We start from the raw sequence: 26,352 nt of genomic DNA on the forward strand, positions 1-26,352 counted from the left end.
CAAAAGATAAGGGGGACCTCACGTCGTTTTTTTTTTTTTTATTAATTCTTTATTTATTGGCTAAATACAAGGCTAAGCACCCCTTAGTGCCACATGAAAGGCACTAAAGGTGGCTTTACACACTGCAACATCGCAAACGACATCGCTGTAACGTCACCGGTTTTGTGACGTTACAGCGACCTCCCCAGCGACATTGCAGTGTGTGAAACACATCAGCGACCTGGCCTCTGCTGTGAAGTTGTGATCGCTAGAAATCGTTCAGGACCATTCTTTGTTCCTTTTGTTTCCCGCTGTGCAGCAAAGTCTCAGTGTGTAAAGGGGACTTTACAGCGACCACGCGGCTCTGTCTGTGTAGCGTCATGATTAGCGGTCACCTGTGAAGGATTCACCGGTGACCGCTAATCCCCCGAGTGACTGAAGTTTCCCCCCCTCTCTCATACTCAACGATCCCCGATCCCCGGCTCTGCACGGCATTCACACTGCTCCAGCGGCTTTTCCTTTTTTGAAAAAGCCGGCCGCTCATTAAACAATCTCGTATTCCCAGCTTTTCCCCGCCCACAGGCGCCTATGATTGGTTGCAGTGAGACACGCCCCCACGCTGAGTGACAGGTGTCTCACTGCACCCAATCACAGCAGCCGGTGGGCGTGTCTATACTGTGCAGTAAAATAAATAAATAAATAATTAAAAAATCCGGCGTGAGGTCCCCCCTATTTTAATACCAGCCAGATAAAGCCATAAGGCTGAAGGCTGGTATTCTCAGGATGGGTAGCCCCACGTTATGGGGAGCCCCCCAGCCTAACAATATCAGCCAGCGCCGCTCAGAATTGCCGCATACATTAGATGCGACAGTTCTGGGACTGTACCCGGCTATTCCCGATTTGCCCTGTTGCATTGGCAAATCGGGGTAATAAGGACTTATTGGCAGCCCATAGCTGCCAATAAGTCCTAGATTAATCATGTCAGGCATCTGACCGAGATACCTTCCATGATTAATCTGTAAATTACAGTTAAAAAACACACACCCGAAAAATCCTTTATTAGAAATAAAAAACACTAACAAATTCCCTCATTACCAATTTATTACCCACAACAAAGCCCTCCTTGTCCGGCGTAATCCACGTTCCTCCAGCGTCGCATCCAGCTCTGCTGCATGCAGGTGACAGGAGCTGCATAATACACCGCCGCTACGGTCACCTCCACGCAGCTAATGAAGACAGCCGCGCGATCGGCTGAGCTGTCACTGAGGTTACCTGGATGCAGCGGTGGCCGCGGGTAACCTCAGTGACAGTCCAGCTGATCGCGCTACTCAGCCGCCGCTCCTGTCAGCTCCACACAGCACATTCTGATGCAGATTTTGACACTGATTTTAAGAAAGCTGCAGCAAAATCTGCATGTCCATTGTTATGCCAGTAAAGTATATGAGAATTGAGAAGTGCCTGTGCCCATGTTGAGTATTTTGCCCTTGTGTATTTGTTGAAGATTTCTTTTTTTCGGCAACAAATCTGCACCAAATACGCAAGAGAAGAATAAGCAACGTGGCCACAGCCCTTATGAATTCTAATACACTTTGCTGGCTTCACAATGGACATGCAGATTTAGCTGCAGATTTCTCAAAATATATGTCAAAACTACACAGCATGGGCACTGGGCCTTATAGGGACCGCTATAGTAAAAGCTGCTTGAGACATCTCTGAAATATGATCTGAGTGCTCTGGGCTGCCATCAGGGCATTACAACTGTGATTTTGATATCGTGCCCGGTGAAGAGTGGTGGCCTGGCTGTACCCAGAATAATTACTAAGCATTATTAAGCTCCAGCAGGGCCAACATTTTCTCCTAGTCCTAGCCACAGCTGCAGCAGAGGTGCTTGTCAGTGTCACTTGAGGAACTACATATGACTACTGTGCATGCAAAGCCCTTCTAGGGCATTGCATGCAAATTAGCCATGTGACCAGAAACAAGGGAGTGTAGCAGAGTAGGGAGGCCGCATGTCATCCAGCAGCCCAGTGTGATGATGTCATCACTCTGCATCTCATCACAGTGCTGCGGGCAACGCAGAGGTGGCGAGGATGTGCCATCTGGTGGGGATAGGTAAGCACCCAGCTTCTTAGTATTTAGAAGCCAGGAGCTCATAACGCTGCACTCAGCACATACTGATGAGACAGCGCACAAGAGGAGAGTGCACGGGGGAGGGGGGAGACAGTTACCAGGGCGGTGGGCACCATACATCATAAAGAGCTGGGGACACCGTCAAGCAAACAAGGCTGACAGTGTCCCCAACAGCGAGTTGGCCTCAGTTTGTACAGGACCCTGGCACTTGCCCAAGTGCACCGGTGTGGTGACGCCATCTCTGCCCAACACTATGTGAACACACATATTTCTCCCCATTTATGTATAAAATTTGACAAATAATAATTTACTCACCTTTCCTCATTTCCCTGCTGCTCCATTTTCTGCAGCGTGTGTCCTGAAGCTCAGTACAGAGGGTGCGATATAGGGACATCATGCACACAGTGCTGACTCTCAGAGCTCACATAAACAGGGTGAAAGATGGAGCAGGAGCTTATGATTCCTTCTTGTTTTCAACTGTATGTGCATCCACAATGTTGATGCCATTGAAAGAGTGATGCTGTGAGGGACGGGTGGCTATTACCAGTGCGGAAATGAAAGCCACCTCACAGACCTGCATCATGCTAGTAGTGACATAGGCATGCTGTGATGTATGACAGCATGACCAAAATACCATGTAGCCCAAGGAAAAAATAGTGGTCGAGATTTTTCACAAAAATCTGCAGTAACTATATTTTATTGTAGATGATGATGATTATTATTATTATCGCACTATATCTTGCTTGCTGCTACACAGTGTAGATATGTGAATCCTCACATCACATGCAGCAGACGCAGTTGTCGACAGTCAGAATGAATGGTCATGTGACCACTCGTATGCAAGCTGCACACTCCACATTCTGAGCCCAATGTGTCAATTCATATAGTGACACATAGAGGGATAAGCCTGGAGAATCTATGTGTGTGTATATGTATATATATATATATATGTGAGAGAGGGGAGCCAGCACGATCTGAAAATGGCATGCATCATATAAAAAGTGCAAATTCACAGATTTATTCCAACTGTACTGTAATATAAATGAGATTTTTAGCAAATAATTGATCAATTCTTTGAGCCACCCCTGCCAACGTCACGGCAAATCTCAATAGGGGGGTCCTACTCTATATTCTGTATTTCATGTGCCATGCGGCCTCCTAGATAAAGTTAAAAGCAGAACCATAATAGAGCACACATACCTGTAACCTGTATATATAACCGCTTCTATGTTGCAAAAGAGGCAATTGTGGATAGAGGCCAGCCCAGGTCCCAGCATGTGGAGCAAGCTCTACACATACCAGGACTATATCAGAACTGACCCTCCCAGTGCCAGACAGCAACCATTGATAAAGGCGGACCAGATCCAAGTATGGTGCTTAATTAGCAATGCCTGTGGAAATGGTGAGGCAACTGAATGTGTACAGCTACCAACAGAAGGAATATATTGCAAACCAAGATCAGGCGTGCATAGCATGGTGGTGACCAGCCACCAGACATTTGTAGCATAACTACAACCAAACAGAGAGAGAGGGGAGCCAGCACGATCTGAAAATGGCATGCATCATATAAAAAGTGCAAATTCACAGATTTATTCCAACTGTACTGTAATATAAATGAGATTTTTAGCAAATAATTGATCAATTCTTTGAGCCACCCCTGCCAACGTCACGGCAAATCTCAATACGGGGGTCCTACTCTATATTCTGTATTTCATGTGCCATGCGGCCTCCTAGATAAAGTTAAAAGCAGAACCATAATAGAGCACACATACCTGTAACCTGTATATAACCGCTTCTATGTTGCAAAAGAGGCAATTGTGGATAGAGGCCAGCCCAGGTCCCAGCATGTGGAGCAAGCTCTACACATACCAGGACACACACATGTACCATACATACATGGCGTATATATCTACTATAGACTCACATTGGGTGCTATATATAGTCAGCCTTACACAGTATTCATTTATCTATAAGGGGTGAGGAACATGTAACAACTCTTTCTGTTACCATTGTGGATGTGATGTGATTGCTGTGTCACAGATGAGAGAAGCTGGATCTCTGCTCTGTCACATGCTGAGAGGTCAGGTGCTGGGCAGAATACTGACAGCCATTGAATGTGCAGAGGGAGGGCAGGGGGCGTTCCTGTACACTGAGGCCGGGCAGGGGGCGTTCCTGTACACTGAGGCCGGGCAGGGGGCGTTCCTGTACACTGAGGCCGGGCAGGGGGCGTTCCTGTACACTGAGGCCGGGCAGGGGGCGTTCCTGTACACTGAGGCCGGGCAGGGGGCGTTCCTGTACACTGAGGCCGGGCAGGGGGCGTTCCTGTACACTGAGGCCGGGCAGGGGGCGTTCCTGTACACTGAGGCCGGGCAGGGGGCGTTCCTGTACACTGAGGCCGGGCAGGGGGCGTTCCTGTACACTGAGGCCGGGCAGGGGGCGTTCCTGTACACTGAGGCCGGGCAGGGGGCGTTCCTGTACACTGAGGCCGGGCAGGGGGCGTTCCTGTACACTGAGGCCGGGCAGGGGGCGTTCCTGTACACTGAGGCCGGGCAGGGGGCGTTCCTGTACACTGAGGCCGGGCAGGGGGCGTTCCTGTACACTGAGGCCGGGCAGGGGGCGTTCCTGTACACTGAGGCCGGGCAGGGGGCGTTCCTGTACACTGAGGCCGGGCAGGGGGCGTTCCTGTACACTGAGGCCGGGCAGGGGGCGTTCCTGTACACTGAGGCCGGGCAGGGGGCGTTCCTGTACACTGAGGCCGGGCAGGGGGCGTTCCTGTACACTGAGGCCGGGCAGGGGGCGTTCCTGTACACCGAGGCCGGGCAGGGGGCGTTCCTGTACACTGAGGCCGGGCAGGGGGCGTTCCTGTACACTGAGGCCGGGCAGGGGGCGTTCCTGTACACTGAGGCCGGGCAGGGGGCGTTCCTGTACACTGAGGCCGGGCAGGGGGCGTTCCTGTACACTGAGGCTGGGCGGTGACAGCTCTGACTGAGGTTTGGCAACCAAGAATACAGGAAATTGTCATGTTTGTTGGAGCTAAATGTAAACAAGAGCTGCAGGGAATAAAGTGTGAATTCAAGAGAAACAAAAGTTAGAAAACAGAAAATAACAATGTAGGGGTGATTTATATGACAATACAGCACAGATTAGCTTACAATTTTTTTTGGAGTGTATGTCGGATAACTCCTTTAAAGAACACTGTTTGTATAGAAAGTGCTTACACTGGGAGTAAGGGATCATAGTTTCTGTTCATTCACATGTAAACTCATTTGTTTTATTTCTTCTTATCATTTTACTTGTTTGTAGTCTCTGTCATATCTCAAACACCAGCCGACAGCCAAATATAACCATTTTTCAGCCTTCAAACTCTTTCTATGGATTTGATCTTCCAACATTTTATCAATAAAAGGTATTCACAGGCATGGAAATGGAATATTTCCAATTGCTGGACTACTGACAGCTGCTGTGTCCTAACAGTGCATTTTATTACTTTTCTCTATACAACCCCATTCAGGCTGAATTTTCCAGTTGAACCCTGCATGTATTATCATGGATCTTAAAGACATGAGTAAATTGTTAAACAGAAAACAGATGGGACGTCTGAGTATCTTCTCGTGCACAGCAGAGCCACTTTCATGAGCACAAACCATTTCATCGTCAAGTAGAATATCCCATAGTTAGCTGGAAGGATATATTTTTCCGGAGGAATTCTTTGGATTACCATTTGTGACAGCACACTCATAAGGAGTAGTCCTCTCGTGACACCCTGCTGTTTCTGAGTTAATGACGCATTCTATGAATAATAATAATAATTAAATTCAGGCATGGGCTTGGTAAAGGCGTTTTTTTTTTTTCAAATGGTAGTTTGAACATGGACCTATTGTGTCCCTTGGAGCCTAGTTACATGGCCGTATTACAAGTAGGTATACATATGTAGGTATACATCTTCCTTAGAGCATTCTGCTGTACTTCTGCTTGCCTCTCACCATATTTTCCCAAAAATAAGGCACTGTCTTATATTATTTTTTTGACCTGAAAAAATGCACTAGGGCTTTTTTTTGGGGGTAGGGCTTATTTTTGGGGAAACACGGGTTGAGAGTAAGTTACCCCCCCCAAAAAAGGCAGACACTCACATGACAATCGTACTTACTTTTTATGGTGTGGTGAGTATGATTGTGGGTCTATCTTCTCTCTTGGGTCTGTTGTCTCTCATTTGGGGGTGTCTTCTCTTTTTTGGGGGTGTCTGCTTTCTGTGCAGTGTCCTGCAGTATTCTTTAACTTTTCTAGCCTTATGGACACTTTATGATTGAACCGCAACTAGGGCTTATTTTCGGGGCAGGGCTTATATTTAAGACTTAGGCTATGTGCGCACGTTGCGTACAAGCCCTGCAGAAATTTCTGCAGCGATCTGAAGAGCACATGTGCGCTTTAGATCGCTGCAGAAATGTCCGTAGTGAGCGCCGATTCCATGCGCTCTGCCTGCAGCTCCTGCCATAGACAGAGCAGGAGCTGCCGGCAAAGCGCAGGAAAGAAGTGACATGTCACTTCTTTTTGCGCAGCGCTTCGGCAGTAGCCGAAGCGCTGCGCTCTTAAACGCCACGTGCGCACGGCCCCTGCACAGTCTCCATAGACTGTGCACGGGACGCAGGACGCATGCAGTTACGCTGCGCTACAAAGCGCAGCGTAACTGCATGTTTTTACGCGACGTGCGCACATAGCCTTACTCCGAAAAGCCAAAAATTCCTGGTAGGGCTTATTTTCGGGGTAGGGCTTATTTTTGGGGAAACATGGTATTTCATATAATGGTTAAATCTGACAAAAAAAATGTGTATGGCACTGCCATACCAACTATGTGCCACATACATTTGCCCTTGATCTGACACTGTTTAAAAATAACTAGGGATAATTGAATACCTCAAATATTCGGCTTCGCGATTATTTACAGAATAGGTCGCCGCTATTCGACTATTCGTGAATATTCAATGCACAATGTAAGTCTATGGTAAACCCGAATAGCAACTATTCGGGTTTCCGATAGACTTACATTGCGCATCGAATATTCGCATATCGGCGACCTATTCGTCGGATATTCTCGAAGCCAAATATTTGAAGTATTCGATCATCCCTGAATATAATGCCTTTATAAAAAAAAAAAAAGGAAAAAGAAATATAGAGAGTAAATTCTCTCTATATAAATTGTATGTGCTATGTGTATATACTGCCGACAGGTATAGGGGTGAGTTGTATTTTATAAAAGGAAAAGTCGAAAATTACTTTATGTTCTGCTCCTGGTGATCTATAGTCTCGTATAAAACAACAATATTGCTTACATAAAGCTAGTGACCTGACCGAAGAACATTTTCTTTGATACCCATGGTCGGGCTCTTCAGGATTTTCTGGAAGAATACAAAGAGCTAACTTTACACTGAAAGTAACACATGGCTTGTATCATAAAACTGTGTGGGTGTAAGGTCTGCAGCCATGTACTCCCAACTGACATCTTTTAGCCTAGTGATATCCATGCAGACGGGATAAATCAACCCTTAAACAACCCTAAAATACTAGGGATTCACAGAGGATTAGTAACACTTCCCAACAGAGCCAGCAGCTGGAAAGTAACAATTCCCATCACTTCTGTGCACAAGTACCAGTCTTCTTGTTAGCATATTTCAATAGGAACATTATGTAAAAGAGTCATGATAAAACTATATGTAATTTATGCAATGTTTAGTAAAGCTCCAATTTTAATGACTACATTGGAGATTAATTATATAACTCTCAATTCCCTAATATAACATTATTATCAAAATTGCTTCCCTTATAAGTGGAAATGACTTAACAAAACTGCGAGGCTGCAGGGAATTTTCATAAAATTCCCCTTAATACGAATCTATCACCAGGAGTTTGCCATCTAATCACAGCAAAAGGATGAAGGATCAGAGACCCTGATTCCAGTGATATGTAATTTATTGCGCTGTTTGCTTTATTTTTTATGCAATCGTCATTTTAGCAGCAGATTATCAGAAGAGGACTAGTAAACCTGTTTCCAGGTAGTACTCCATATTCCTGAGCTCTGTGTAATCCCACCTCCATCACTCATTGGCAGTTTTCTGCCTATGCACAGTGTACAAAGTAAGCTGCCAATCAGTATTGTTGGCAGGATCATACAGAGATCAGCATTCAGAGAATTGTAGACTAGCAGCTAAAAAACAGTGATATTATTAAAATTATAAAACGATAAACCACTGGAATCAAGTTCTCTGCCCTTACATCATGCGGGCACAAAAAATTGACTCCTTAAGTAGTCCATAAGTGGAGTACAGTGCTCTATATTGTATCTTGTATGATTTCAGTGCAGTATAGGGACAAATTATCACAATGCTCATCTGGAGCATTTGTACTTTTGGGAAAAATACCGGAGAGCTGCTTGTTTTAAATCCTTTCACCTCAGAAGCACCTCTGTGAGATCCAGCAGGTCTTTACACCGTAGGCAGGGTTCCCCAACTCCAGTCCTCGAGGGCCGCCAACAGTACATGTTTTCAAGATATCCTTAGCATTGCATGGGTGTTGGAATCATCAACTGTGCAGGTGATTAAATTATCACCTGTGCAATACTAAGGAAATCCTGAAAACATGCACTGTTGGCGGCCCTTGAGGACTGGAATTGGGGACCCATGCCATAGAGTGTGGGACACACGGGATAAACAGCAGCAGGGACACGGAAATCATCGTATGGTCCAGGGTAAGCGCTTACATACACCATAACTATGACTCTGAACATGCGCTTTACCACATAAGGAACAATAAGGATTTTCTCAATTTATTGAAGTGAGTTTTTATTCATGGTGGACTATCATTTGCTTTTAAATATGATTTTTAAACATTTTTTAGTTAGCCACCGGCCGGGGCAACTTTCAGTGTGCAATAATATTATTGCTTTAAGTAATATCACTGTTCATTAAGAATTTGTGTATACATGTATTAATTTTTAATCTATAACCTACTGATGTTTTAAACCAGGGGTGGGGAACCTTTTTACTGCCGGGGGCCATTTGGAATTTCCTACTAACCTTTGGGGGCCGCACAACATTATCAACCTGAAAAATAACCCTGCTATATTTGGTCAAACGATTAACTCACCCCTATTGTGGTGGCCGGAGCTGCTTCTCTTTGGTGCGATTGTAATGTTCGGTGATATTGATCATCTTGTTTCTCACAGCTGCTTTTCCAGGTTTGTCTCTGTCTGGAGATGCTGGGGGCATACACATCACAGGAGGGGCCAGGGCGCATAAATTACAGGAGACACTGGGAGTACACATCACAGGAGGGGATGGGGCATATACATCACAGGAGGGGCTGGGGCATATACATCACAGGAGGGGCTGGGGCATATACATCACAGGAGGGGCTGGGGCATATACATCACAGGAGGGGCTGAGGCATATACATCACAGAAGGGGCTGGGGCATATACATCACAGGAGGGGCTGGGGCATATACATCACAGGAGGGGCTGGGCATATACATCACAGGAGGGGCTGGGGCATATACATCACAGGAGGGGCTGGGGCATATACATCACAGGAGGGGCTGAGGCATATACATCACAGAAGGGGCTGGGGCATATACATCACAGGAGGGGCTGGGGCATATACATCACAGGAGGGGCTGGGGCATATACATCACAGGAGGAGCTGGGGCATATACATCACAGGAGGGGCTGGGGCATATACATCAGTAGGGGGCATGGACAGCCCTGGCGGTGGCACAGACATGACTGGGGACACGCACAGCACTGGGTGGCAGCACGCACAGCACTGGGTGGCAGCACGCACTGCACTGGGTGGCAGCACGCACTGCACTGGGTGGCAGCACGCACTGCACTGGGTGGCAGCACGGACTGCACTGGGTGGCAGCATTAGGGAGACAGACAGGTCTGGGGGAACATAGACATCAATAGGAGAGCACGGACTGGGGAGCATAGAAAGCAGTGGGAGGGTACAGACAGCAGTAGCGAGTTAAGAGCACTGAGGGGTGGCACACAGCACTGGGGAGCATGGACAGCATAAGGGGGACACAGGCAGCACTCACCGTGGCATGGACAGCACTGGTGGCAGCATGGACAGCATTAGGTGGTGCGGACAGCACTGGTGGGGGGGCATAGACATCACCCAGGGGGTACAGACAGCACTAGGGGGGGCACGGACAGCAGTGAGGGGTTACACCGCGCTGAGGGGGTACACAGCACTGGGGTGTACACAGCATTAGGGGGTACACACAGCACTAGGGGGTACACACAGCACCTGGGGGTACACAGCACTGGGGGGTACACACTGTACTAGGAGGTACACAGCATGAGGGGGTACACACAGCACGAGGGGGTACACAGCACGAGGGGGTACACAGCACGAGGGGGTACACACAGCATTAAGGGGTACACAGCATTAGGGGGTACACACAGCATTAAGGGGTACACACAGCATTAAGGGGTACTCACTGTACTAGGGGGTACTCGCTGCACTAGGTGGTACACACTGCACTAGGGGGCACATAGCACGAGGGGGTACACACAGCACTGGGGTGTACACAGCACTAGGGGGTACACACAGCACTAGGGGGTACACACAGCACCTGGGGGTACACAGCACTGGGGGGTACACACTGTACTAGGAGGTACACAGCATGAGGGGGTACACACAGCACGAGGGGGTACACAGCACGAGGGGGTACACAGCACGAGGGGGTACACAGCATGAGGGGGTACACAGCATGAGGGGGTACACAGCATGAGGGGGTACACACAGCATTAAGGGGTACACACAGCATTAGGGGGTACACACAGCATTAGGGGGTACTCACTGTACTAGGGGGTACACACTGTACTAGGGGGTACACACTGCACTAGGGGGTACATACAGCACAAGGGGGTACACACAGCATTGGGGGGTACATACAGCACGAGGGGGTACACACAGCATTGGGGGGTACATACAGCATTGGGGGGTACACACAGTACGAGGGTGTACACAGCACTGAGCGGGGGGGGGGGGGGGGGGGCAGCGATGGGTTGAGTACTCGCAGTGAGGGGGAGGGAGAGTCACACACACACAGCATGTCCGGGAGGCTGGTAAACCTGCTGCAGCTCTTCTGTGTGACTTTATCGCAGCTTGCTGCTTACCCGCCCACCAGAGCACACATGCCGGGGATAAGCCTAGAATGTATGGGCTGCAGTCAGGTCCTGGAAGTCAGGATCTGGAGAGAGCCCGTACATTCTAGCATCTACCCACAGGGCATCAGGCTGTGGGATTTAAAGGGCCGGCAGCCGGGAAAAGCGCGGCTGCCACCAAAGCACAATGGTCCCCGGGAATGTGCCCGGGGGCCGCATAAAAAGTCGTCACGGGCCGTATACGGCCCGCGGGCCGGAGGTTCCCCACCCCTGTTTTAAACCCTATTAATAAGTGTTATTGTGAAGCCCGGTCGTCCCAGGGACGTCAATCCACCTTTAGGGACGCCACAGGGCCTTTTTTAGTATATGGCAAGGCAACAGGTATGTAGTTTTTGTATAATATGTATACGCCACTCACAATTTGCGGTCAGGAATAAGGGTGACCGCCACTGCAGGTTTAATGAGCGTCTGGGGCTGATGGAGTCTGCAGTCGGATGGTATGTCCTCCCGTGAGTGAGGCTTGCCCCAGGGACTCGGGTGTGTAGAACAACAGGTCCCAGAATAACTCAGTCTTAGTCCAAAATGTCTTTCAACTGCTCTTTACTCACTTTTGTTGTTTCTGTGAGGTAACCCGGGCGATGCTGAGATAAACCAGATGAAAACCAGGAACTCCTTCAGGCCGGTCTAAGGGTAACCATTAACTCACCTTCCTTGCACTCCTTTTTTCGGATAACCCCTGACTTGAAGTACCATGGTGTTCATTCAGGGAAGTCGCTACTGCCTTTTCTCCCCTTTTTGGTCTGTTTGCCGGCAGCGTGGACTAAGTGAGAAGGCTCCAGGCTCGATCCCCCTATGGGCCCCCTCGTTGCTGCTGAGGCTCGGACTCTAGATGGGTTGGTGAAGGACTTGTAGTTCCCCTCACTGGCAGGTTTAGCGAATCAATAAATGGACGTCTACTCTAGGGACCTGTTCCCCGTGCATGCCTAGTCACCAGAGTACCCGTACTCGACCAACTCTCTCTCTGTCTTTCTGACTGACTCCCTGGTAACCATTCACCATTCTCCCCCGCTAACGGCTACTCCACCCGCAGGGTCTGACTAGTGTGAGCGCGCATCTGCGTCTCCTAGCAACCGCCGCTTACCACTACCAGACTGGCTCGCTCTACTTCTTTCTTTTCAGCCTCTGCATCTTAGCTCCCAGGCCGTCCACTACACCCCTTGATGAGATGAGGAGGCAAGCCCCCTCTTAAGTCTACCCAAGTGTCTCCTCTCAAGGTATGGGAGACCTGGTTGCTATGTGTCTGTGCGTACACACCCTATTCCAGCCTTTAGGATCACCTGGAAGTACTGCCCCAGCATGGGTGCAGTACTCAGTGGTGCCTGACCAGGTCAGGGGCGCAACATTATTCTATGGTAGAAAAAATAAAAAACAAATTCTAGAATACATTTTTCACAAAAGTACAAATCTGTTTGCGCGGATGAATTACTAGTACTAGTACCAATTAAATTTCTTATACTTTTAAATGAAACCATACGTTTTACCATATAGTGTACTGGAAAACAGCAACAAAATTCCAAGTGTGGAAAAACTGCAAAAAAAGTGTGATTGCACAATAGTTTTTGGGATATTTTATTCACCATGTGGTAAAACTGATGTGTTGTTGTGATGCCTGAGGTCGGTGTGAGATTGTAGACACCAAACATGTATAGGTTTACTTGTAACTGAGGGGTTAAAAAAGCCATTTACCAATCAGATTACTTAATTTTAAATTTTGATAGATCGGGCAATTCTGAACGCGGCGATACCAATTATGTAGATATGTGTATATTTTTCATTTTTTTAACCCTTTAATTTTCAATGGAGTGAAAGGGGGGTGATTTGAACTTTTAGGGTTTTTTTATTTTTTAAAACTTTTTATTTTACTTTTTTTTATTTTCCTAGTCCCCCTAGGAGGCTACAGTTAGGTCCAGAAATATTTGGACAGTGACACAAGTTTTGTTATTTTAGCTGTTTACAAACACATGTTCAGAAATACAATTATATATATAATATGGGCTGAAAGTGCACACTCCCAGCTGCAATATGAGAGTTTTCACATCCAAATTGGAGAAAGGGTTTAGGAATCATAGCTCTGTAATGCATAGCCTCCTCTTTTTCAAGGGACCAAAAGTAATTGGACAAGGGACTCTAAGGGCTGCAATTAACTCTGAAGGCGTCTCCCTCGTTAACCTGTAATCAATGAAGTAGTTAAAAGGTCTGGGGTTGATTACAGATGTGTGGTTTTGCATTTGGAAGCTGTTGCTGTGACCAGACAACATGCGGTCTAAGGAACTCTCAATTGAGGTGAAGCAGAACATCCTGAGGCTGAAAAAAAAGAAAAAATCCATCAGAGAGATAGCATACATGCTTGGAGTAGCAAAAGCAACAGTCGGGTACATTCTGGGAAAAAAAGAATTGACTGGTGAGCTTGGGAACTCAAAAAGGCCTGGGCGTCCACGGATGACAACAGTGGTGGTTGATCGCCGCATACTTTCTTTGGTGAAGAAGAACCCGTTTACAACATCAACTGAAGTCCAGAACACTCTCAGTGAAGTAGGTGTATCTGTCTCTAAGTCAACAGTAAAGAGAAGACTCCATGAAAGTAAATACAAAGGGTTCACGTCTAGATGCAAACCATTCATCAATTCCAAAAATAGACAGGCCAGAGTTAAATTTGCAGAAAAACACCTCATGAAGCCAGCTCAGTTCTGGAAAAGTATTCTATGGACAGATGAGACAAAGATCAACCTGTACCAGAATGATGGGAAGAAAAAAGTTTGGAGAAGAAAGGGAACGGCACATGATCCAAGGCACACCACATCCTCTGTAAAACATGGTGGAGGCAACGTGATGGCATGGGCATGCATGGCTTTCAATGGCACTGGGTCACTTGTGTTTATTGATGACATAACAGCAGGCAAGAGTAGCCGGATGAATTCTGAAATGTACCGGGATATCCTTTCAGCCCAGATTCAGCCAAATGCTGCAAAGTTGATCGGACGGCGTTTCATAGTACAGATGGACAATGACCCCAAGCATACAGCCAAAGCTACCCAGGAGTTCATGAGTGCAAAAAAGTGGAACATTCTGCAATGGCCAAGTCAATCACCAGATCTTAACCCAATTGAGCATGCATTTCACTTGCTCAAATCCAGACTTAAGACGGAAAGACCCACAAACAAGCAAGACCTGAAGGCTGCGGCTGTAAAGGCCTGGCAAAGCATTAAGAAGGAGGAAACCCAGCGTTTGGTGATGTCCATGGGTTCCAGACTTAAGTCAGTGATTGCCTCCAAAGGATTCGCAACAAAATATTGAAAATAAAAATATTTTGTTTGGGTTTGGTTTATTTGTCCAATTACTTTTGACCTCCTAAAATGTGGAGTGTTTGTAAAGAAATGTGTACAATTCCTACAATTTATATCAGATATTTTTGTTCAAACCTTCAATTAAATGTTACAATCTGCACTTGAATTCTGTTGTAGAGGTTTCATTTCAAATCCAATATGGTGGCATGCAGAGCCCAACTCGCGAAAATTGTGTCACTGTCCAAATATTTCTGGACCTAACTGTATATGGATCAACAATACGATCGCTCTGCCCTATCTGCTGATCACAGTTATACAGCTGTAAACAGCAGATATGCTCACTTTCTGCTTCACTCGGCTCCGGGCCGAGTGAAACCAAAAGCAATTCATGTCAGCTACAGGAGTCCTCACATGACCTGTGCTACCATGGCAATCACTGAAAGTCACGTGATCACGCATGTGACTTCCGGTGGGGGCGGTGGAAAGTAAAAGTAATGGCCACACGCAAATATATCTCGTTGCCAGACTTTGGCAGCGAGATGTAAGGGGTTAAAAGTTGCAGGTGGAAGCGATTCCACTTGTAACTTACAGGCGCACATGTAAGCTGTTAAAAACAGCTGATATGTGCGCGGATCGCCGCGACCTGCCCACAGCAGGGGGCGGGGATTATATCCATCATGGGTGGTGAAGGGGTTAAATATGACACACCAAACAGAGACAGAATATGCAGTATCAAAAACATAATAAAAATAAACATCAAAAACACACACAAAAACGCAATGAAAAGTAAACGAAAGTGCAGAAATTATGCAGCATCAAAAACTCAACAAACACTGATTGTGGGAGCGTAGCCTAAAGGCCACTTTACAGGCAGCGACACGGGAGCTGTCTGGCTAGGAGTTCCCAATATAATATTTACCCTTTGAGGGTTTTCGTTTTTTGGAGACATTCTTTTGTATGGTTTGTTTTTTAACATTTTAATCTATTTAATAAAGACATAATTCTTATATGCGATTGCATATGTCGTTGGACTCTCTACAAGGAGAAACACTGACACTGATGTTTGACACTGATTGATTTGAAAGTTTGAAACTAATGTTACTCATACTGCTGACACTGCTTTCAGATCATTTTTTCTATAGAAAATATTGTGCTAACTTTCTTCTGTTTCTTAGTGCATTATGAATAAAGAAAAAAATTATAATTGAAATTCAAATGAAGCAGGACAAATGTCAGATAGACAAGACTACTGATCAAACCTCAGTTTCGTATTAATACTGGCACCTCTCCTATTTTCTCTCTCCCCATATCTATTCAAGCTCTCATATCTTCAGACTACTACTCTCCTGGTCTTCAGTTCTGAAATTATACATCAAATTATTTATTCAAGTATTTGTCCAATATTTTAAGGCTCTTTGTATCTCTATTGCTGAGCTATGAGTGCTAACACCCTCCCACTATTCTAAAAATCACACTAAAATGGCTGCTGCATTCCTTTTCTAGGCTTTTATTCACACTATTATAGTTTCTTCTTATTAGCTGAGCTATACTATGAGACCTGAAAGCTGCTAGTCATTTTGGGAAGCCCAAGTGGTTGAGCTGATGGACAGCCTTCATAAGTATGTGAGCTGATTCATAAATTTTTCAATATTGCAGTGACTTGCGAATTTTATAAGATTCAACTCTAATTTGATTTGGTCAACTCTATTTCTCAGCAACGCAGACAATAAGTGTGCAGGTATGACAACTCTAATGCCGGTATTACACGGTACGATATATCGTGCGATATGTCTGCAGGGTCACGGAATTCGTGACGCACATCCGACATCGTTAGAGATGTCATACCGTGTGACACTTCTGAACGACTGTGAACGAGCAAAAATACTCACCTTATTGTTGCTCGTTGACACGTCGTTTATTTTCAAACTGTCGGTCCTCCTTCTGTGTTCCGGTTGTTCATCGTTCCCGAGGCAGCACACATCGCTCCGTGTGACACCCCGGGAATGATGAACACAGCTTACCGCTGGCAATGCGGAAGGAAGTGGGCTGGATGTTATGTTCCGCTCATCTCCGCCCCTCCGCTTCTATTGGCCGCAGGCTGTGTGACGTCGCTGTGACACCGAACGTCTCTCCCCCTTCAGGAAGAGGATGTTTGCCGCCCACAGCGACATCGTCCGGGAGGTAAGTGTGTGTGACAGGGGGTTAATGACTTTGTGCGCCACGGGCAACTAATTGCCCATGACGCACAAACGACGGGGGAGAGTATGATCGCTCGTGCGATCGGACGATAGATCTACCATATGACGCTGGCATTGAGTATTTCCATGTGGTAAATCTCAAATAAAACACTGCTGATCTAGTTATTAGTTTGAGTTAGTTTCCAGTTCTAACAGGACTGCTGCCAAACTAGGAAATAAGTGTGCCCACCTTTGCTGTAATGGCTTGATGATGTCAGCAGAAGATAAAGACCAACTGCTGAGTAAATAAAGGAGGACATTGTGAGTCTACTGACCTGAACAATATACACTAGTTTGCTTTGTCTACTAAGGCTAATTTTCAGCAGCCATTTGGCACTCTTCACTCTCGAAATAATGTATTCTCCTCTAAAGCATTTCTGGCTATTGGTGCTTTCCAATATATTAAGATTTAGCAATATATATATATATATATATATATATATATATATATATAAATAAGAAATATTTCTCTATGGGAAACCAAAGCTGTTAGAATGTTTCAGTAGCTCTGCCTTTACAGGGATTGTTTGGTCTTCTATAAAAAGTTCCACAGTTACTGTATGTGTCTGTAGACATCTGAATTCTTACAGTGTGGGAGCTGCACACTGTATTGCAAGCAAGAGTGGAAGGTCACAATATGGCAATTTTCATGCATGTTCTCAGGTATTGACTAATCCTGCTTGGCCTCACTTAATACAAGTGAACTGAGTAAGGAAGAGCAAGTTTTGTCAGAATGTGGCTGGAAGTAGTGCAAATCACATACTGTTTGCGCGGTCACATGACTAACAGCTCCCAATAGCAATACTGCAGAATCTTGATAGGGCGTAGTACACATACTGTCAGGATTTAGAAGTTTGCAGTTAAATAGAGTGACTGCAAACTTTTATTAGGAGATCAGATTCCTTTACGCATCTTGTACACTTTCTAATTAGGGTTCTAACTTCCAAAGTATATGACACTGTACCAACAGTAGCTGTTATCTGCTTTTGACTGACAGTGTGTCTCAGACAACTGAGTGTTTTCTTGTTTTGATTACATTAACGTCTATGCCAAATCCTGACTATTGTCAACCTATTCATGCCTAATCAGTGCTTGGCGTTTTTAATAATTTCTGTTTTTCTTTATACACACTATTTGAGGATTGAACACAGGTTCTCAATGCTATTGAGATCTGGGGATTTTCACTCAAATACTCAGTTATCACTTTTGCCTTGTGACCTGATTCTCCATCATGCTGGAAAAATAATTCTTCATCAAAAAATTGCTTCTGAATTGTTGTGCAAAGTAGTTTTTAATGGACGTTTAGATATCATTCTTTATTCATTCTGCTGCTCTTAGGCAAAATTGTGAGTGTGCCCAGTTCCTCAGATGAAAGGCAACCCCACACATGAATGTTCTCAGCATGCACTACTGTTGGCATGACACAGGACTCATGATGGCGCTCAGCTTTACTTCTCTGGACAATCATTTTTCCTCCAGATGTTCCAAAGAGTCAGAAGGAGGCTTTGTCAGAGAAATTAATTTTACGCAAGCCCTCAGACATTTAATTCCTGGCTATCCTGCAAAGTTAATTGTTTATATATTCTACAATAAGTGTATAGATTGGACTGCAGGGGACTGGGTAAAGTAATTTTGTCTGATGAAGCCCCCTTTTGAGTGTTTAGAACATTTGGAAGAATGATTCGGGACAAGAAAATATGAGCATTACCATGAGTCATGTATCATGCCAACAGTAAAGCATAAAGCATCCTGAGACCAATCATATGTGATGTTGCTTTCCCTCCAAAGAAGTGAGCTTACTCGCAATTTTGCTTACCCACATTGTCAGTAATAAAGAATGTATCTAAATATGCTCCAATAGCATCTCTTCAAAAGATCCAGGAGCAATTTGGTGATGAACAATGCTTTCTCCAGGCTGAGTGAGATGATACCACAACACAAAACTGATAACTAAGTGATTCAGTGAACAAAACCTTGACAATTTTGGTTTGTGGCTGTGAAACTTCCCAGATATCAATCCCATTGAGAACTTGTAGACAATCCTAAAAAAGTTGTTGGACAAACAAACACACAAAAATTGTAATAAATGCCAACTTATTAGCTGATATCCAGCATGTCAAGGTGAATTACAGAAAAATCATGGCAAACATTGAAAATATTGAGTCTTCATGTAAATTTGATGCATTTGTCAATAAAAGTATAAAAAGTTATGAAATGCTTATATTTGTACTTCAGTAACCATAGAAATATCTGATGAAAAGATCTAAAACCACTGATGCAGCAAACTTTGTGAAAACCAAAATTTGTGTCTGTCTCAAAACTTTTGGAAAGTTTGCTGCTTTTCTATAAGTTCATGGGATAAAAGATACAAATTCTGGGTATGTAGGCTATGTGGGCCAGTAGTGTTCCCGTCAGTATGGACAGGTGGTGACACAGGCTGAAAATGCTTAAAGGGAACCAATCATCAGGATTTTTGTATATAAGCTAAAGCCAGTGCTATACTGGCACTATCAGGCTGATTCTATACATACCTGTAGTGGTCAGCTCGGATGTTTAGGTTTTGAAATCCAAAAAAGTAAAGTTTATAAAATTAGCTGCTTGTTGAGTGGCAGTTGCAACTGAGCATGTAATATATTCATAGTTATCCCCTCCCCCTGTTAGAATTGGCATAAGTATAATACAATCGATATGACTTTTCACTAGGAAGGACCTGTGTGAGGTCATACCCATGTGACCAAAAGCCAACAAAGCTGCATACCAGGTCACATGGGTATGACCTCACACAGGTCCTTCCTAGTATCTGCTTTGTTGCAACTGCCACTCAACAAGCAGCTAATTTTATAAACTTTACTTTTATGGATTTCAAAACCTAAACATCGGAGCTGACCACTAATGGTATGTATAGAATCAGCTTGATAGTGCCAGTATAGCACTGGCTTTAGCTTATATACAAAAATCCTGGTGATTGGTTCCCTTTAAGGTCATCACTGTCCATCAACATCTTAGAATCTTTAATGTACTGTGATTTTCTAAATTATTATTTGTATATTTGTTTAAATGCATAAACTAGATATCACATGGCCACATTAGGCAAACCCGCTGGTTCACAGGTTACACAGGCTACTATATTTAAAATGATTTACCCGAAAATATAATTAAAAAAGTACGTTAGAAGAAATATAAATTAATAGAAAATGCATGACATAACTGTCCAATCCAGCACATAATTTATTTCTCCTATTGCCTGGAATGACGTAGCACTCAGGTAAATATTTGCTGGAGGGACCGCAGACATGCTCAACCACCATCTCTGGTTGTGCTGTGAGGAAGAAGGGAATACACACCACTTATTCCTTGGTTCTGTGATACATTTCGATCTTAGAAAAAAGACTAAAAAAAAGGGTAAATAAAAACTTGCTGCACATATTTGCTTTTTGTTCTGTGCTGTGTTACGAAACTTTTTTAGACAGTTCATAAGAGCATCTTTAATATAGGTCTTTAATATAGGTCTAAAATTCTAGTAGAAAGTAAAATTAGAAACTAAAAAAGTACTAACTTGCAATATTTATATATTAAAAATAAACTTTATGAACTAGAGCTATTTGTGCTTGGATAATAGTTTAGCAAAATATGAACTCTGAAATATGGCTAATCTGTAACAAGCATTTCCATAGTGCATCCAATACAACAGACTGTTCTCTGTTAGGAATAATCCATGTAGTCAACCAATTATCTAGATAATGATTATTAAAGTTTTCACACGGTGACATCAATTGCAACATCTGGGCAAGAAGCAAACATTACACAGTCATGTGGATCCACTTAAGTTTACAACCACAACCACATCACTTGTTATTATCAATGAAGTGAACTACTTAAATTAGCTTTATTACTACAAAGATTAGATAGATAGTACTATGCTATAATTACAAAACTACTGTCCTTTCCTGGGCCCCATTATTTTACATAGTCACATGCTATTTTTTTTAAAGGGATTGTTCACTTTTTGTAAACCTTTGCTTGCAGATTAGACTTATACAGCAAACCCCACATTTTCATCAATCACCTGAATTCCTTTTCAGTAGTTCCTCTACCAAGAATTATTAGGAGAATATAGTGGTGTACCAATGGAGAGGTTTGTCCTCCTTTATACTGTATTTTCCTTTCTCTATCCATTTATAGATTGCCTTATTTTCATCATACACTTTAATTTGTAAAATAAATTCTATTTAACTATATAAGAAACTTTTATATTACTTTTATATACTGTTATATCAGTAATAACAATTAGAAGATCAAATTAGATCTAACATAATAAACCTTCACCTGCAGATTGACAACTTTTTATTCACTATGATTATTCCATAAAATAAGTTTACGCAGCTAAAAGTATGTAGAGAATCTGTATCTCACCTAAAAGTTTCATATACGCACTTGTCCACATCACTAGTTTCTTCTCGAGGGAAAAGCTTTCTAGTATGTTATTGTGGTTTTCAGCATCATTGGCATGAGTAGTTATCCATAGACTCACATTACCATAAAAGTGATATTATATGGCTAGCTTTATTGTTATACAAACTATATTTGATAATAATATACATCTATGTGTATAAATATAAGTAGTGAAATATGCTGAAACAGAGATATTGTAATAGCAAATGATGTGCTTGTTTGATTATTATTCGTACAGAAGCACTACAAAGTATACCAGGGTCACAATTTTCATAATGGGTAGATATGATGCATTATCTTACCGCTGCTTGCTGGAAGGCTCCTTTGGTGTAAGTCCCCCCTCCCTTGTATGTGATAGCTGGGATCTCTCTATTGAGGAGAGAACACTTGTGTTGGTGGGACTGACTAGATGAAATGTAATCCACTCTGGTCTGAACATTGTTCTTGGAAGAAAAAGTCACAATGGCCACTCTGGTAGCAGAAGGCACCACTGGGAAATCAGAGAGAAGCTTCTTCACAAACCTCAGTTCATTAACAAAGTTGGCATGGCCTACACTAGAAGATTCGTCCACCAAGAAGACCAGGTCCAAATTATGACTTGTCTCTCTCAACCTCCTAATGTTCTTCTTGAAATATTGTCCAAGCCTTTCAACTTTGGTTTCTGTGCTGTCTGTTTCTTGAGTAATCCTGCTGTCTGCGATCTGGAAAACTTGTGATGAGGAGCTCCTAAAAGCTGGGACCTGGTGCTGAAAAGTTGACCAGCAATGGACCAAAGAAAGGCAGCAATATATGGAAGCCAAGCACAACATGGTCACCTGAGCAGGAACCAACTGGCTGCTTTGTAGGAAGTAATAATAGATACTTTTCTATTGCCCTTACCCTCCCCTGGTTCTTAAAGTGTTTGTTGTAGACTGCCTGCTCTAAAACTAAGGTTCCACATTGACTAGCCAAGTAGCTTTGCAGATGTGAAGAATGACAGAGAACATATTGCAAGAAGGGTTGCTGGCTGCATGCTTTGCTCATGTGCTGTACAAATCAATGTCCTTCCCTCCTCTTCATTCTTAAGAAGCTGTGCAGGAGTATATCCAAGAGTCTCTGCAAACCTTTATCCTTCTCTTGTTCTTCTCTCTCCCTCCCTTTCTATTGTCTCAGCTTTACTTTCCCCTCTCTCTCTCCCTCTGTCTGTGTTTCCTACTCTGCTAAGATCTGCCTGCCTTTTTTTTGCAAATCTTCCTTCCTTCACCCCCCTCCTCTATTCATGGCTGATTTGCTGAGCTCTCTTCTCACCGGAGTCCTATGTATGTCAGGCTGTCAACATTCCCAAAAGCGCACATCAGCCCCTGATTGATCCCACATGTCTGGCAGAGATATGCAGAGGCATTCAAGGGACATGTCTGCAGATACCACGAGTGCCACTGTAATTGAAAACATCTATTGGGAGAAGTAATATTTTAACCTACAATATATTCACCTATTCCATAAGTAAAATAACTCTATATGGTAAAACTTTAAGGGAAACTATTATGTATTAGTATGATTTACTGGAGAGAGTGAGACAGAGAGAAAGAGAGAGTGGATGGATAGAGAAATAAATAGATGAATAGATTTATTATATTTGTTTACCTACTTTTACAGATTTGCTATAATTTCCGAGCATAGAGTAATTTCCAATACGTAGCAGTAAATCATTCCAAATGATAGAAATTTATGAACCAAAAACTTTCAAATATATACAATAGTGCGCAAAGGTTTTTGGAAAGTACATAGGAAATGATGCAAAGTAAGAATGCTAGCAATATCATGAGTGCTAAGTATATTTTTATCAATGAACAAAATACAAAGTGAACAAACAAAGGAGGAATTTAAATCTAATCAATATTTGATGTGGCTGCCCTTTACCTTCAAAACAGCATCTATTCTTCTAGATACACTTACACACAGTTTTCGAGGAACTTAGCAGATAGATTGTTCCAGACATCTTGTAGAACTAATCACAGATGTTCCGTGGATGGAGGCTTGTGCAAATTCTTCTATCTCTTCATGTAATCCTAAACAAACTCAAGGATGTTGGTATCAGGAGTATGTGAGAGCCATATCATCACTTCCAGGACTCCTGGTCCTTCTTTACAATTAAGATACTTCTTAAATTGATTTGACATTGATTTTAACTCTACTGTATCTATTTAGTGTCGTAATCTAATCGCTTTAAAACATCCTAATCAATCCCTCACTGCGCCACCTAATGGCTTTATTTTTTACTTTTACCTACTTCAGGTGTGATATTTCATTTAAGAATCCCCAGTATATGCCGGGATGCACAAATGAGACATTGTCAGGGGGCATAGGTCACGCTCATTGATGTCCATTTCAGGGGCAGGACTAGTCTCAGCTCTCCCATTAATCCTGACTAAATCCTTCCTCTGTTCCCTTAAATGCAGCCCCAAACTTGAAAAAAACCTCCACCACGATTCACTTTTGTTTTCACAAACTCATTATTGTTCTGCTTTCCAGTCCTTCATTTAACATACTTCTGATGCGGTCAAATGTTTCAAGTGATGACTCCACAACCACAGCCGTCCACAGCCCCTACACCTTTTTCTGCATCCCAGTTCCTATGTTTTTAAGCATAGTTGAAATGCTTGGCTTTGTATTTAAGTAGAAAGTATAGAGTTTTTCCCCAATTCTTCCATGAAGCCTTCATGTGGTGTCACTTTTTCGAGTAGATGATTGCAGCTGGGTTCCACTGGTTGATGCCAGATCTGAGCTGCTGGCATTGTTGGACATCTTCAGATTTCAAAGAGAAGTAAGATGCATCTTTCATGTGCTGCACTAAGTGTCCTTGGCTGACTACTGCCTCTATAGTCCTCAGTGGTGACCAACCAATGAGGCCTTCAAAATTGAACATCACACTGGTCCTATTCCTGGGATTTTAGTGTGGTTTGACAATGTATGATAATTGAACCCCTCTAGTGTTCATTCCAGGCACATTGACACATCAGCTATAAATGTATTTGGTAATTGAATCAGTGGTACAGCTATTTCTCAAAAGTGTAGTAGAAGCTGTTAGTCAACATAGCAATAATAGTTGCAAAGAAAGCTGCCAAAAGTGGATCTTGATGACTTTAATGCCCAAATGCATTGTGTTGCATAACATTCCTCAGGCAACCATGAATAACCCCACTGACTACAGCCAAGGTGTGTAAGTATATATATTTCTGCACATGGCTTTCATGCTCAATACTAAGTACATTGTGATTTTTGTAATTTCGCTGCAATTAACATATCCATAGATTGTTTGATTTCCATAACTCATTATATATATATATATATATATATATATATATAATATATATATATATATACAGTATATATAATACTTACTGACGCCATATATTAGTTAAATCATATACAGAAAATTTATTTTCTGTTCCTGTTTAAAAAGTGCGTGAAATAAGTATTGAACCAATTTTTTAAGTACATATATTTCTCATCAGATTCTCTTAAATTACTCACCAGATGTTGGTAACAACTCATCAAATCTGAACAGGCAAACAAATGAAACCATAGATGTCCATAAATTATGTGTAATTATGAGAAATGACATAGGGAAAAGTATTGAATACGAGAAGGAAGAGGTGCAAAAAGCCATGGAAAGTCATGACACTAGCTGCAATCTAACAGTAATTAGAAAACAATGCTGACACAATATAAAATAATATTAGCTGGTTTAACTGATGGCCTATAAAAATGTCATGGTGCCACACAAAAAACATCTCATGATGGATAAAACATGTTTGTCTCCCTACATGTAGAGACCAGTGGCAGCTTTTGGACTGAAGCCTCTCATCTAGCTCTCTACAATTAAATGGGCTTTGTTTCATTTCTCTTGGCACTGAAGTGGTTAAGTGTCAGTTTTTATCTTACAGCTTTTCCAAACAGTTCCGTGCTGAGTGTTTTCAGCTGTACTTACTTTATAGTCACGCCCTTTAGTTTAGTAGCAGTGTATCCAAGCAATCCCTGCTGAAGATACAAAGTCATTTGGTCTGTGGCCGCCTTTGAGGAAGGTTCTTCAGTTGTAGTTCCCTGTGCTCAGGCTATATCCTTTTGGTTGTTTTTTCCCTGTTTGTCTTTTGTTCTGGCATGTTGTTAGTGCAGCGGTGAGGTCAAGTGCACCCCACCTGCACCCTCACTGAGGGTTTCAGGTCTCTGTTTGCCGACAGTTGCGGAGCCTGTATAGGGATAGGGACTGGTGAGGAGAAGAGGGACAGCTGCAGGTTAGATTAGGAGGTGCCCATCAACCCCTCTCACTAGTTAAAGGGCCTCCTGTTGTCTTTGTGTCCCCAGTGACCACTTTTTTTGTGTTTTTTGTTGTGCATCAGATGCATGCAGGTCTGAACACACCTCGCCATGCTTGCTACACCTGGAAAGCGTGACATTATCTTCAGCCGTTTACATTTTTTCCCCTATGCTTCTATGGCTCAGATGGCTGCGTTCGCACAGCTGATCCAGCAGTTTTCTCAGAAGGGAACAGGTCTACGCTCCAAGGTTGTTCAGCAACTGCAGCAAATTGCTGGGTTTTTGGTTTTGCTGCATGCACAGGCACAACCAGAACCCAAGATAGTCCTCCCAGATAAGTTTGCTGGTAGGATGGATAAGTTACCTCCTTCAGGGAAGCCTGTAAATTGTACTTCAAGCTCTGCCCTCGAACTTCCAGGAGTGAGGAACAGCAGGTTGGGATATTAGGCTCTCTGTTGTGGGGAGATCCCAAGTCCTGGGCCTTTTCTCTACCGATTGACTCGCAGGCATTGTTGATGGTAGATTAATTATTCATAGCTCTGGCCTTGGTGAATGGAGACCCTGATGGCAGCATGCTCACAGAGTCTAAACTTCAAAAGCTCGAGCAAGGGGCACGACCAGTAAAGGAGTATTGTCAGAGTTGTGGGCCACTGACAGCCAGCGGAATGACCCTGTGCTAATGAATCATTTCAGTGAGGGCTTGTCAGGTAGTCTGAGTGACTCTCTGGTGAAATACGCTATCCCGGACCAAT

At 43.5% G+C, this 26,352-nt stretch overlaps 1 protein-coding gene across 1 annotated transcript in view; it reads right to left on the minus strand.

Moving 5' to 3' along the window:
- The window catches only part of SVEP1 (sushi, von Willebrand factor type A, EGF and pentraxin domain containing 1), a 570,842-nt gene extending 548,373 nt beyond the window's left edge, over positions 1-22,469 (minus strand). The window contains exon 1 of the mRNA XM_075316174.1: positions 21,607-22,469. Within this exon, the coding sequence (XP_075172289.1) occupies positions 21,607-22,113 (507 nt within the window). The 5' untranslated portion in view covers positions 22,114-22,469. The remainder of the gene's footprint in view (positions 1-21,606) is intronic.
- Between the last annotated feature and the right edge of the window lie 3,883 nt (positions 22,470-26,352).

Source organism: Anomaloglossus baeobatrachus, chromosome 1 (assembly GCF_048569485.1).
Source record: "Anomaloglossus baeobatrachus isolate aAnoBae1 chromosome 1, aAnoBae1.hap1, whole genome shotgun sequence".
Lineage (NCBI taxonomy): Eukaryota > Metazoa > Chordata > Amphibia > Anura > Aromobatidae > Anomaloglossus > Anomaloglossus baeobatrachus.